Below are 14967 nucleotides of genomic sequence, written 5' to 3' on the forward strand. Positions count from 1 at the left end.
GTAGTGACATCCAGCACCCTTTCCCCCAGTAGTGACATCCAGCACCCTTTCCCCCAGTAGTGACCATCCAGCACCCTTTCCCACGGTAGTGACATCCAACACCCTTAACCTTGGTAGTGACATCCAGCACCCTTAACCCTGGTAGTGACATCAAGCACCCTTAACCCTGGTAGTGACATCCAGCACTTTCCCCCAGTAGTGACATCCAGCACCCTTTCCCCCAGTAGTGACATCCAGCACCCTTTCCCCCAGTAGTGACATCCAGCACCCTTTCCCCCAGTAGTGACAATCCAGCACCCTTTGCCCCGGTAGTGACATCCAGCACCCTTTCCCCCGGTAGTGACATCCAGATCACTTCCTCATGTAATTATATCCAGCTACCTTACCTATTAGTGACACCCATCAGCCTGCCACACCGTAGTGACATCCAACAGCCTTCCCTAAAGGAAGTGACATCAAGTACTCTTGCCCAGTATTGACATCCAGTACCCTTATCGCCGTAGTGACATCCAGCACTTCCCCCCAATGGTGACATCAAGTGACTTCCAGTATCATGCCTTTTCCAACCCATCACCTTTATTTCCCCACACCCCATAATCAGTATATGCGCATCCCAAGCTGCTCTTCTGCTGTGGGTGGCAGCACATTAGTTGGGTCTTCTTGCAAGTGCACAAAGCATGTTGGGTGTGTTTGCTGGAGGATACAGAACAGACTTTATTTTTTGTGTGTGTTTTTTTTCTTTTTTAATACGGTGCCGGTGTAGTTACTTGCTAATGTCTGACACATGCTAAAACACCGAACGAGCAGGAAGCTTTCTTACACCACCAGCCACACTTCACACGTGTGAGTGTCACATGTGGCTCGGTACTTTTGCCTTAATGCACGAGAAATGTCCTTATTTTTGAAAGAAAAGCACAGTTTTTTTTCCAATGAAGCTAACATTAAATGATTCAAAAATACACTCTAAACATTGTTAATGTGGTAAGTGACTATTCGAGCTGCAAACATCCGGTATGTAATGCAATATCTTCATAGGTGTATAGAGGCCCATTTCCACCAACCATCACTCCAGGGTTCTTATGGTTTGCTAACTGTGTAAGAAGGATAATGGATGGTTAGAATACCCTTGAAAACCCTTGTTCAAGTATGTTAGCACAGCTGAAAACAGTTTGACTAATTAGAGAAGCTATAAACCTGACCTTCCTTTGACCTAGTTGTCAATCTGGAGCATTACATTTGTTGGTTCCATTAAACTCTCAAAATGGCCAGAAAAAAGAACTTTCATGTGAAACTCGACTGTCTATTCTTGTTCTTAGAAATGAAGGCTACTCCATGAGAGAAATTGCCAAGAAACTGAAGATTTCCTACAACGGTGTTTACTACTCCCTTCAGAGCAGAGCACAAATAGGCTCTAACCAGAGTAGAAAGAGAAGTGTGAGGCCCCACTGCACAACTGAGCAACAAGACAAGTACATTAGAGTCTGTATTTTGAGAAATCGACGTCTCACAGGTCCTCATCTGGCAGCTTCATTAAATTGTACACGCAAAACGCCAGTGTCAACGTCTACAGTGAAGAGGCGACTCCGGGATGCTGGCCATCAGGGCAGAGTGGCAAAGAAAAAGCCATATCTGAGACTGGCTAATAAAAGGAAAAGATTAATAAGGGGAAAAGAACACAGACATTGGACAGAGGAAGATTGGAAAAAAGTGTTATGGACAGACGAATCCAAGTTTGAGGTATTTGGATCACACAGAAGAACATGTGTGAGACGCAGAACAACTGAAAAGATGCTGGAATATTGCCTGACGCCATCTGTCAAGCATGGTGGAGGTAATGTGATGGTCTGCGGATGCCTTGGTGCTGGTAAAGAGGGAGATTTGTACAAGGTAAAAGGGATTTTGAATAAGGAAGGCTATCACTCCATTTTGCAACGCCATACATACCCTGTGGACAGCGCTTGATTGGAGCCAGTTTAATCCTACAACAGGACAATGACCCAAAGCACACCTCCAAATTATGCATGAACTATTTAGGGAAGAAGCAGGCAGCTGGTAATTTATCTGTAATGGAGAGACCAGTGCAGTCACCAGATCTCAACCCCACTGAGCTGTTGTGGGAGCAGCTTGACTGTATGGTAAGCAAAAAGTGCCCATCAAGCCAAGCCAACTTGTGGGAGGGGCTTCTGGAAGAATGGGGTGAAATTTCTCCAGATTACCTCAGCAAATTAACTGCTATAATGCCAAAGGTCTGCAATGCTGTAACTGCTGCAAAGGAAGCATTATTTGACGAAAGCAAAGTTTGATGGAGAAAATTATTATTTCAAATAAAAATCTTTTTTTGGAACCTTGTCAATATCTGGACTAGATTTTAAATTCATTTGGAAGATCATTTGATTAATAAAAGTATGAGTTTTCATTGAAAACACAAAATTGTCTGGGGGGCCCCAAACTTTTGAACGGTAGTGTATCTGCTACCTTTAAGATCAACATGTCTTATGGTCTAGACCCCTGATGCAGAAGAAAACCAGATGCAGATCATCTAATAAAATTTCATATTTTTTTCCTGTGCAAAAGGAAGGGACTGAAAACGCAGATACTAGAAGAAGAATTGTTAATCTACTGAAGCAAGACCCGGCACAAAAACGAGATGACGAGTCCTCCATCAAAAGGCTCTGATCGCCGTGCTCAGTCATCGCTCTGACTGACAATGGGATTGCGCGCTCGTTCTGCTAGAGACATGGCGGAGGAGAACAGGATGGACCCCTGCTGACTGCACTCACACACTATCATCAGATGTCCATGCTCATACTAAATTTTTCTTTTGTTATTCTAAAAAGTAAAACAAAAAACACAATACATTTCTTTTTTTTGACAGGGTCATCGCATTCCAGAATTCATTCCTGCCAATAAATGTCTTTGTTGAGAAACAGTGCTGAACTTGTGCGGAGCTTGAAAGGACACAAAGATGTGTTCACGTCACTCAAGAATCAGAGGAGGGCATTGATTTACATTTCAGACAGGTGTAGACAAGGCCAGACAGTCACGTTCTCCTTTTCCTACAGGCGCAAATAGCATCCAGGGTACTAAGAAGGTCCTGGTGACGCCAAACACGGCAGAAGACGCCACAAGGAACCTACTGAACAGGCGGTCCATACTCCAGGTTGTCAGAATCTGCAACTTATATAATAAGCCAAAGCCAGAGCTCTCCCTTTCGTATACAAACAAGGTCCATATATTTCACAGACGGCCATAAACACAAGTATGTGCCACCGCAGGGGAAAAATATGACAGGCAGCAATTTCTCCCTGTTGGTTGCAGCTGACTAATCGCTCAGGAATAGCAACTGAAGCCCTCCGCACTTGACTACAAAGCAGGTATAATTTTACAAAAGCGGGTCGTAGGAGGCAGGAGCCGGCGGCTGTGGCTAAAGCCTGTGCCTGCTGCTAAAGAGATATTAATGTACACTGCAATGGCAATGAAAAATCATTTCTCTTATAGCGCGCACAGTGTCAGCCGCAGTCTTCCAGCAGCTGCCGGGCTGTCACATGTGCACGATACTTAAGAGTTATGAATTTTCACCTCTCTCCACTCCCATAGGCGTGGACAGAGGTAAATATTCATTCCCTTAAAGATTTTTTTTAATGTTTTATGCTTTTCTCATGGGGGCCATGCATATAAGGACAGGGATGAGGAGCCATGCATACGAGGACAGGATGAGGAGCCATGCAGACAAGGATGGGGATACGGAGCCATGCAGACAAGGATGGGGATAAGGAGCCATGCAGACAAGGATGGGGATAAAGAGCCATACATACCAGGACATGGATGAGGAGCCACGCAGACAAGGATGGGGATAAGGAGCCATGCAGACAAGGATGGGGATGAGGAGCCATGCATACAAGGATGGGGATAAGGAGCCGTGCAGACAAGGATGAGGATAAAGAGCTATTCTGACAACGATGGGGATAAGGAACCATGCAGACAAGGATGAGTACAAGGAGGTATGCAGACAAGGATGGGGATAAGGAACCATGCATACAAAGATGAGGATAAGGAGCCAAGCAGACAAGGATGGGGATGAGGAGCAATGCATACAAGGATGGGGATGAGGAGCCATGCATACCAGGATAGGGATGAGGAGCCATGCATACCAGGATGGGGATGAGGGGACACTGCATACCCGGCTTATACTCGAGTCAATACCTAGTTTTTCATGGCAAAATTAAGTGCTCGGCTTATACTCGGGTCAGCTTATACACAAGTATATACGGTAACTGAAAAATGTCTGGATTATTTGAAAATCATAGAAAAAATAAAGCACCAATTCATTCTTGCTCAAAAATGGGTAAGGATTCCAGTTTTTTCACTAGAACAATGTTAGGCTTGTGTAGCAACTCACTTGGGAAAATTGGTGAAGCTAAAAACTGCAACTAACCCTGCCGGTTCCAGTACAGACTAGAAATCCTTACGCTGAGACCTAGTGGTTCTTGGGTGAGCTAAGATAGCCCTAAGCACAGACTAGACGACAGCAACTTAAACCTATGCTGCCTGAATGGCCGTCGAATGCTTCACATTCCTCCTGAAGAATTGGAGGGCAGAGCAGAGTGGGACAGTGGGACAAATGGGACAGTGTGCTAAAAAAGGAAAAGGTCCTAGAATGAGTAAAACAAACCACAAAAAAAGGAAAAGGATTAAGAACTTACTGTTAGAGAATATGCCACCTACCTCTTAAAAGAAACAGAAGATAGAGTAAAGAACAAAAACAGAAGATAAAGAACAAAAACAGGAAACAGATAAAGCCTAGCTGCTCTACCACAGCCAGGACTAAACAACACCAGTATGGCTGAATATCCAAATGACAATATCATTAGCAGTTGCAGAAAAGAGGAAAAACGTGAATATAAACCGCGCTGCTGTAAAATTCACAATCCAGGTATATGGATAAAAAAGATTGGCATTTATTTCATAGTTCACACAGTACACTGTGTACTGTGTGAACTATGAAATAAATACCAATCCTTTTTAACCATATACCTGGATTGTTAATTTTTTCTGCAACTGTGAATTGGTGAGATGATCGTATCTGTGGATCTGCGGCAGCTGTTGATTCTGAGGAGTCCTATATGCATGTTTAATATGGATGACTAGGTGAGTGCAAATTAATTTTTATTTGTGAAATTATCATCGGATAAGACCCTAATTTGCGCTTTTCTCTCCTAGAGGTGCTTGTATTAATATCACCAGCAAGAAATGCCAAAAGAGGGAAAGAATATAAAGCCGCACCTAAAAGGTGATAGGGCAGACAAATGAGCAAATTAAAACACCTGTTACCATAAGCAGACTGCAGCAAGGATAACAGAAACTAAACACCCGGAGAAAAGATGTGTCTGCTGTGGATCAGAGAAGCCGATCACAAATCACAGACTCAGGAGTTCAAACCCAGAAGAATATCAAATTCAATACAATATCATAACAAGCTAGCCTGTAATCCACACCACAACCACTGGGTGGCCACTTCTAGCGTAAACCTCTCCTTGCAGCGTATCACAATCATATTTTGCTTTTCTTATTTTTCAAATATTTAACGCTGAGTAATCAACTCTGCTGTATATACAGAACCTATGGAGATCTGTGTGTCTCTATGTTACAGATTGCAAACAAAACTTGTGCAGTTTTCACCTATTCCTTAATTGAGTTGCGCAAAATGTTTATCGCTGCCCTCGGCCAGCGTCCAGTCAGATCCTCTATGGCAGCCGAACCAGGACAGCCTTTAGTACTGCGACTGGCATGATTGGCTCCGCTGGCTTCATGATGTTGCGGGGTCTAGTAAACGCCAGAGATGTAGTGACTAGGTCTCATGTGATGTCATGATGTTACGCTGCCACACAAGCGCAGAAGACACCCAAGATGCTGAGCGAAAAGAATTGGCATCAGAAGTGACTGTCATGGAGAAGCAGACTGGACAATGGATCAGGGCCGTGCAGATCCTTTTGCTCAACTCTATCCCTTTGAAAGACTATTGGCAAAGCTGCTCCATTTTTTAATTTTAGGCTGCCATGGAAAAATAAAAAAAAAAAGGCATACATATCTTGAAAAAAAATATACAAAAATAAAATGCTAAGCCTTGCGAAGAAAAGCTAGATGATTATGAAGCAGTGGGAATTGTTCCAGAAATGACATGCGCAACTTTGTGTTTGTTCTCCGGGTCATAAGATCTCGAGGATGTAAATGCAGAGCCGGTCAATAAAAAAGCGGTCACATTTCATATTAACATGAGCAAACCCCCATTAGCCGTAATGAAGTGAGCATCTCTCTATGGCTTCGATTGCATTCTTCACTCTATGTTTTTCCCCTAAGAACCGTCGAGGAGGCGCGTTGCATACCAATGAAAGGTACAAAGACTCTTCCACTGAAAAGTCTAATTAAAAGCATATAAAAAACACTATAAAAATGATTCATGGCCATCTCAGAGATCAGCAGCATTCCATAATTGGCTCTTTCACACTTTGTTGTTCCCATAGAGCAGGATGACAAAAACACATTATTATGCCGTACAAACCCAATCATTTATTTGATACAAATTCAGTCATGTTTCACATCTTAGCAAAGGGCAGAGCATGCAAGATTAATTCCAGGACATCGCCACGTGACCGGCTGGAGTTCTGCTATGTGTGAACAGTCATCTTGCTCTCAAATTATTTCCTAGAACTTTGCAAAGAAGTCGACCGTACTGGGGGGATAGGGTGGTTGTCAAACCTTTTTCTGGATTTTGGATCCAATTATGTAAAATTGTACAACTGAACAACCCTTCTTGTATGTTAAAATGGCCCAGATGAAATAAAACAGACATTATACTTACCTCCTGGACCAGTAAAGTTTGAGAGATGTTGGCGCTGTGTCTACCAGCGGTCAAGGGACGTCACTGTCAGGCGACTGCTGCAGTCTACGATCGGTTGCACATTGTCCAGTAGTGTACACCACCCTTAAACAGGGGTACTCTGAGTACATAAAGTTATCATCCATCACCATAGGTGAGAACTTCTAGATCGTTGGGGGTCTAGCTGCTGAGATCCCCACTGTCCATCCTCTCTGGGACTGCCCATGGTCCCATAGAGAACAGAGATCCTCTCCATCCTATGTGAAATAATGGGAGCTGCATTGGAGCATGCGCACTGCCGCACCATTCAGAGAGAAGACAAAAGTATCTCACTCTGTCAAACTGAGGGGAGAGTCTCACCAATCTACCGCCCATTGACCGATCCAATGGATTGGAGGCAGGGCTGTGGAGCCAAACCTCCGACTCAGACTCCTCAATTTCTATGACACCGACTCCACAGCCCTGATTGGAGGCACCTTATTCATTGTACATGAAGTAGAAAAGTAAAGGGTTCCCCTATGGATTTATATTTTACTATTTAAGCTTTTTTCATTTTAGACTTTAGTTACGGTAATCAGTTTGGTTTGCTCTCTAATGCACAGCAAATCAAATTTATGCTACGTATATCAAATGTGTGACAAATGAACAGCATTTCCGCATAAGACCTGCTCACTTTCCACCACGATCCCCTTAGAATATACTCCAAAAGACCAATTTCAATACATTTTTGGGAGATTAGATCGTTCATGTTGGCACTAAAATCAATGCCATCATCATTGCAACCGTTAACGATCATGATAATATTTTATAGCCCAAGACTAAGCCTCAGCATAACGCGCGTCGGGTGTCGCTTCCCATGGATGGGTATATGTATTATATGATAAATGGCTAAACCTTGTGATATTTACCTTAACTGTGACTTTCTTCCTTCAGCTGCTGAGTTACCCACCATCTAATGGGCTGTATTTAAGAATTTTGGTCCTTTTTTTATAAATTTTTTACTTTGATTACATAGGTGACTTACTATCCAATATTGCCCTGTGCATCAATTGGCACACTGTTTACAATGTGTCCCTTTTTTAAGGTAAAATCTAGCTCTGTAATTGAGCCAAACTATAAATACTAACAACAATCAACTTCATGTATTACGCAGCCTGTGTCTCTGTACTGCTACAGCCATTTATTATTGTGTTTTATGCCCTTACATATGTTCCATGTTCGTCAATCCTCAGAGAACTTGCAGCCACTTTAGCATAAATAATTAAAAGTTAATTTTCTCATTGGTAAAGTATCCATTAATGGCCATGCTGTCTTTAACTACCCTACCCAGCAATGTAATTAGCTTGGTGACCCCAAATATCCTGACATGTTCCCTTTGAGGGCACCTCCAATGGGTTTATATTGAAAGTACAAGAATTTTGCATCTCCGAACATCATGGGGCCAGATCCGGGGTCAGTGGGTTGGGAGTGCTGGTTGATAATGTGCTGCATCTTGTTAGTGGCAATATTAGCACTTGCACTTTTATGTATTTCTGTGCTTCATAAATAATAAGGGTAATAAATATTTGAGCGACCAGCACATAAATATATATTATATTTACTATGTATGAGTCCTGGAACGTCTGTAGCTATTCCCGGTATTCTTGGCGTGAGACATCTACGGTAAGGATGCGGTCGGACTGGTTAACTCACTGATTAAGTGAATGGTCGAATTTCCTTTTGTGGCTTTTAGAGAGCTTTCGATAAATAAGGAATGTGTTGTGATTGTGGCTTACAATTGATTTAGCTGTGTTCACAGTAGAAGACTACAGAGCATGATCTCTGTGGCGCTCCCGTTACATCGATATGCCTTCAAAAAAAAAAAAGAAGAAAACTGCAGGAAGATTTCACCCCTATTGATCACGACAGTACAAAGGCAACGCAATGTTACAGCTTCTTCGAGAAATTCTCCAGTCTGAGAAGAGTAGAGAAGTGTCTCCTGCTAAGTAAAGGCTGACAAAGGTCAAACCACAATTACACAGACTCGTTAAATGGAATTAGAAGTCTGATATGAACGGCACGGCTGGAAGAAAAGTTCTAAGTCTTGATGTGTCGGCCCATGGAGTTTTCCAATATGTGAACCCACACAATTAATAACCATATGCTTGAGCAGAAGCATACTTCCCCAACCCAAACATCTACCTTAAAATTTTCCATCACTTATCTCGCACTTGAGTCCCCTTCCTTCTACAATAAGGCCTTTCAAATCATATCACGGTGAACTTACTTAAACCACAAGCTCTGGATAGTTTTCTAACCCTCAAGTTCATTTTTGTAAATCCAGGACAAACACTATTGACCCATATTCAACATCCCGCCACCTGCCCATTTTAAGTTGGTAAGATGGTTGAGCGAACTATAGCTAGTGCAGAGCAAAAAGATTTGCAGGACCCTTACCCAAACGGCCACATCAATATTTCTTGGCCAAAGCCCCTTAAACCCATCTTTTACCTGTTGGCATCAATAGTGTAGTGTCTCTTCTGATTAGTAGGCCTGGAGCAACATCATGGTGTGCCATGCCACAATGGGGACATCGCACCGGGCCTATTAATTAGAAGAGGTACTAGAGATGTTGGCAGGTGGGAGGAGGTTAGCTGGGCTCTGGTCTGGTGGCTGGGAAATAGACACACTTCCGCTAACATGGCACCAGCAAACTATTCCGCAGTGCTTTCAACAGTGGTCTCCACTGATCCTATCGCAAGAACGCCATATCCTTCACATGAATGCTGCAGCCAATCACTAGCCTCACCGGGGTTCAATGCAGCCAATCACTCCCATCACCATCCTACAGAAAGTGACTGCCAGAGGTCATGTGGATGATGTAATGTCATTGCGGCAGGACCAGTAGCGCTGAACAAGCCGGGGACTAAAGTGGGAGTTAGTGATTTTGTAAATTTGATAATATTTCCTGCTTGCTTAAAATCGAGGACAATCCCTTTCAAATCGTTATGGTGAGCTGAAAACTGTTTGATAAATGCACAGTTACTAAACCTCAACCAATATGATGACTGATCCTTCACTAATCAATCACAAGATTCATCTTTCCATGAAGATACTCGGTCTCCACTTTGCTCATCATCTTCTGGGCAAAAAAAAAGATGGCCCAGCCCTTCTAAGCACCAATGAGTGTAAACCCAAAAGGTCGGGAAGAGAGCTTCTGTAACTCACTTAATGAATATAATGGGTGAGACTGCTATGCAGAATGGTTCAACCAGTAGTAAAGGCTGAACAACCCCATCATCTGCTTTGGTCCATGTGCGATCTGTTTGGCAAGCGGAGAGCATACAAACCGAAAATCTGCCAAGTTGAACAAGTCCCAACCGTGAAGTCAACACGTGGCACCATGGTCATGCATTTCATTCTAGCCAGAACAGCATCTGCACAAATGTCAAAGGTCCTCATCAACATTGTTCCACTTTTGGTCTCACCAGATGTTGGTAACAACCCATCCGATCCACACAGGCAAAGCAATCAACCCATAGATGTCCCTAAATTAAGTTATGTGTAATAATGAGAAATGACACAGGAAAAAGTACTCAGCAGTAGTTTAGAAATTCTTCTGTAACCAATTCCATCAGTATGTTTTGCAACAATAAGGACGAGAATCTGCATCTACAGTTATGTGAAATAAAAGGGGTTTGTAATCAGTATGCGACACGTAGATCAGGAGAGCAGACTGGCAGTCATTACATGTCTCATAAAGTGAGCTGAAGAGGCAGATTCTCAGGGAGCTCTATGTCCGGCCCATAGATCATAACAGTTCATTTACATAAAAAGAAAAACGTGGAATTTCTCTGGAATGATACATCAGATCGTACATATCAAGGAATCATTTTATTGAGCTTCCTATGACCTACATGCACATATAGACAGCTAAGGAGGGTTGATCCTACTGACAGATCCTCTTTAAAGGGCCAGTCACACTAAGATATCGCTAGCAATATCGCTATAACTAGTGACGTTATAGCGATATTGCTAGCGATATCTCTGTGTGTGATACTTACCTACGACCCGCTCCCCCGCTGGTTATCGCTGATCGCGCGAGAACGTTCAGGACTGTTTCTCGTCGTCAGCTTCCTGCGGCGCTTCCTGCTGTGAAGACGAGCGACGCGTGGAGCCGGGCGGGAGGACGCAGGATCGCCTGGTGTGACAGGTAAGTAGCGACCCCCGTCCCCAGCGATGTCACTGGTGAGATCTGCCTGTGTGGCAGCTCACTAGCGACCACTTAGCGATGTACCAGCGATCCTGACCGCGTCATATCGCTGGTCGGGATCGCTGGTACATCGCTAAGTGTGACAGTACCTTAAGACCTGTGGAAGATAACTCCCCCCGCCAATCAGAAAACCCTACTCTTAGCTGAATAAAGAGACACAGCTCTTGAGGACACCGCCTCCAGTAAATGCATTCACAATGGCCATCCGGTTAGTAGATGATGTGTCATTCAAAATTTCCCCTGCCAGAAAAATGTTTGGCCAACCAAAGATCCCCCCCTGGCAATAACAGCGGATTACCACATTTCTGAAGATTAGTTCTCAGTGTGGAGCAATCAGCCGATTATGGACTCATTGTATAATAAGAAGGGGTTGCTGGGATGGGACATGTCCTATAATGTATTCCCAAAAGAAATGACCCGCACCGCGGCAGTGACTGACGAAACCGGCCGTACTCCGTGCTGATATACCGCTATCAGATACTATGGGATTTTATATCAGGGCATTGCTGCATTTATTAACCTTTTTGTTGATTTCAGCAACGTAGAAACTTTATTCCATGAACACAAACTCTAAAAGCCGGCGACCAATAGCGACACTTCAAATCCTGCTGTCATATTCCGGGCCGCGGCACAGACACATTATTATGCACCGATATGTTCTCCTAATCTCACAGGCTAATTGGTATGACTTGTAGTGCTCTGATATTACATTACACAGACCAGGCTGCGTTCCTCTTGCCTTTTTTTTTTTTCATTTCCAAAGACAAATTTCCAGACTCAGAAGATTATCTGCTGGAAACGCGTTTCAAGTCTGTGTACGATGCTGTAATCTGGAGGAGTATCAGAGCCGGCTTGTGAGCTGCGCTGTTCTTTGTGGTCTTCATCTCGGCGGCTCGGTGCAATGGAGGTTTAGAAGAGAGCGTTCTTACCAGTTACTAATGTTCCGCATGATATCATTTTCTCTTTGTAATGGATGTACTATATGTTAATGGCTTTAATATGCCCTAGTACGGAGTTTTGAAGACTGACTGTAGGGTGTCCATTGCTTTGAACAGACACGACGTCCTGGTTCTCCTTGCATTAGGACTTATTCGCACAACTCTTTCAGCTTTGCAGCCATATTTTTTGATTTTCATCATAGTCTGTTTTTCATCCATTTTTCATTCTGGGACATTTTTAACAAGGCATGTGTCGTCCCAAAAATAAAAAAATCTGGTGGAAGTTTGCAATGATTCTCCTACCAACCGTTTTGTGAAAGTCTGATAGCACACTGACCAATTCATGGACCAAAAGAAGTTATGTTTTTGTTTTATGTGACTCATTAAAAAAAAAAAAAAAGGAAAATTAAAAATTAGACTTTTTAAAAGAAGCGTAAAATATATGTCTTTGTGTTTTCGCAGGAAAGTGTAGATTGTACATGTAGGAAATACAATAAAAGCAGTCTGTCAGCACAAAGACTGTTCAAACCAACCACAGGCACCTGGGTGCACCCTTGGTGTGGCCAAATCGTTCAGTGCACGTTCCGACCTATGTTTTTTTCTCCATCTCTCCCTCTCTCTTCGTTTGATTGACAGCTTTGGCTTTACAGAGCCAAAGAAAAGAGGAGAACGATGAAAAACAAATAGGTGGGCAGGACACTTACATGTTTGGCTACTCCAAGGGTGCACGAGCTCCTGTGCTTGGTTGGAAACGTCATTCTATGCTCACAGACTCCCTTTAAAAAGACTGTCACCAGAGAATGACTGTTCAAACTAAGTCCCACTGCTAGGTGCTTCATGGTTGGACTATTTAAATGTACCTTCACACCTGCTTGTTATCCCTCAGTCTCCAGAATTTCGCCGCTAGCTTCATACAGCCAGGGAATGGTGGAGATAATCGGCCCGCCATGAAGCACTGAGCGCCTGTACGTGATTTCAACAGTCATTTTGAGCTGACTGAGTCCCTTTAATGTGTGAATAAGGCCTAAACCATCTCTCCTCATTACCAAGTAGTCAACTCTACTTATCAGGAACCACAATATATCGAGGGAATGTCCAATATATCTTTTAGTGAATGTCGCTGCTGACGTAGCGATGACAAGTGCCTGATCCTTCTTGCGCACCAACAGCAGGTATAAGACATTTGTCCTATTCATTACATAGGACGCGACCACGATCCCTATTGACCGAGCACGCATCTTGGCAAGCATCTCCGGACACAGAGTCATCACTCTCACTGAAGATCAGAGTCTTCTCCATTAATACTGGACAAGTTTCCTGTATATATCACGATTTGAAGGCAAACTTTCAGAAACGAAGGACCCGCGTCCTTCTCCTATAAAGTGGGTTATGGTTCCACCCACGAAGCAATACTTCAATTTTATTTAAGTCACATCACTTGAGACAACGTCCTGCAATGAGCATTCGCTGATTCACCTAGCTGATCGCCCATGATCACACCCCAAAACCCCTAACAAACGGCCATTTGAGCCATATGGGCACAAGTTGTGTATAAGGGCCCTGTTCAGTGAAGGCTTCTTGAAATTTACAATCAAGCGAGCTTATGCCTTTCTTCTCAACGGGAGGTTTCTGGCCTCCCTGAGCTTGCTTTTGGACACCTGAGCTACGGTTTGACAGGTGTACCGCACCAGTCAAACTCCCCACCTGCCACTGTCCCTGGATCGGCCGTGCCCTAGCCCAACCCACTGCGCGAGTAGTCAGGAAAGGGGGGAAATGTGCGCTTGGAGCAAAAAGCGAGAGCCCCTCGGGACTCGTCTCCCCGGGTAAGTGAAACAAAAAAAATAAAGAAGGGTCAAGTCAAGGCTTCTCTTGATTGTGGAAACCAAAGTTCTGTGCTGGATGTGCCTTGCACCCAAACAAAAAAGATTTGCTGTACCTAGATCCAACCTCTAGTCCAGTCCTCTGCTGAAGCCTTACTTGATTTCTGTGTCTGGCATCCCTGGGAAGACATCCCACTGCTAAACCTAGATGTTGCGTGAGTCCTAGCAAATGATGGACATACAGGAGATGGTATCATAGAATGGTAGAGTTGGAAGGGACCTCCTGGGCCATCTGGTCCAACCGCTGCTCAAAGCAGGATTCGCTAAATCATCCCAGTCAGATGTCTGTCCAGCCTCTGTTTTAAGACTTCTATTGAAGGAGAACTCACCACCTCTCGTGGCAGCCTGTTCCACTCATTGATCACCCTCACTGTCAAAAGTTTTTTCTAATGTCTAATCTGTGTCTCCTCCCATTCAGTGTCATGCCATTGTTTCTAGTCTTTCCTTGTGCAAATGAGAATAAAGATGATCCTTCTACAATGTGACAGCCCTTGAGATATTTGTAGACAGCTATTAAGTCTCCGTAAAGTAGGCTCTGCAGCAACATAGGTTAGAAGGAGGAACAGAAAATCTTTCTGCTCATCTCCAACGCAAAAAAAAAAAAAGAAGAGAATCAGCGCTGTATGACCCGTTGCCAACAGAGCCTCCGATAGAACCGTGAGGACATCAGACGCTAAAAGCAAAATTCCACACAATCATGTGACGCAAACAAAAAGCCAGCGTATAAATTCATTAAGATACTTACTCGGCAAGTCCTAGAATAGTCTCTGTTTTGTACTGACTGTCCGTGGCAAACCTCTGCACATCCACTCCCTTGCCAAGACCTTGGAGGATCTGAGCCTGAGTGAAGTCCACCAGACGCTCGTTGTAGTAGTGCAGCTGTTCGATCAGGGGCACCAATTCAATGGGCCAGTTGGCATTGGCATAATCAGAGACGTACTTTGTAACCAATTTGATGAGCAAGTTTGGGTCCGCCTACGGAAAATAAATATAATTAGTGTGTCGTATAGGAAGACAAAA

At 43.6% G+C, this 14967-nt stretch overlaps 1 protein-coding gene across 3 annotated transcripts in view; it reads right to left on the bottom strand.

Annotated features, from left to right (window-relative positions):
* The window catches only part of NBAS (NBAS subunit of NRZ tethering complex), an 816956-nt gene that overhangs the window by 308918 nt on the left and 493071 nt on the right, over positions 1 to 14967 (bottom strand). For all 3 annotated transcript variants that reach the window (XM_073568249.1, XM_073568248.1, XM_073568250.1), the window contains exon 41: positions 14693 to 14922. In XM_073568249.1, coding sequence (XP_073424350.1) covers positions 14693 to 14922 — 230 coding nt within the window. The remainder of the gene's footprint in view (positions 1 to 14692; positions 14923 to 14967) is intronic.

This window comes from Dendrobates tinctorius, unplaced genomic scaffold, assembly GCF_039654945.1.
Source record: "Dendrobates tinctorius isolate UK_male_01 unplaced genomic scaffold, ASM3965494v1 ptg000021l, whole genome shotgun sequence".
In the NCBI taxonomy this organism is placed as follows: domain Eukaryota; kingdom Metazoa; phylum Chordata; class Amphibia; order Anura; family Dendrobatidae; genus Dendrobates; species Dendrobates tinctorius.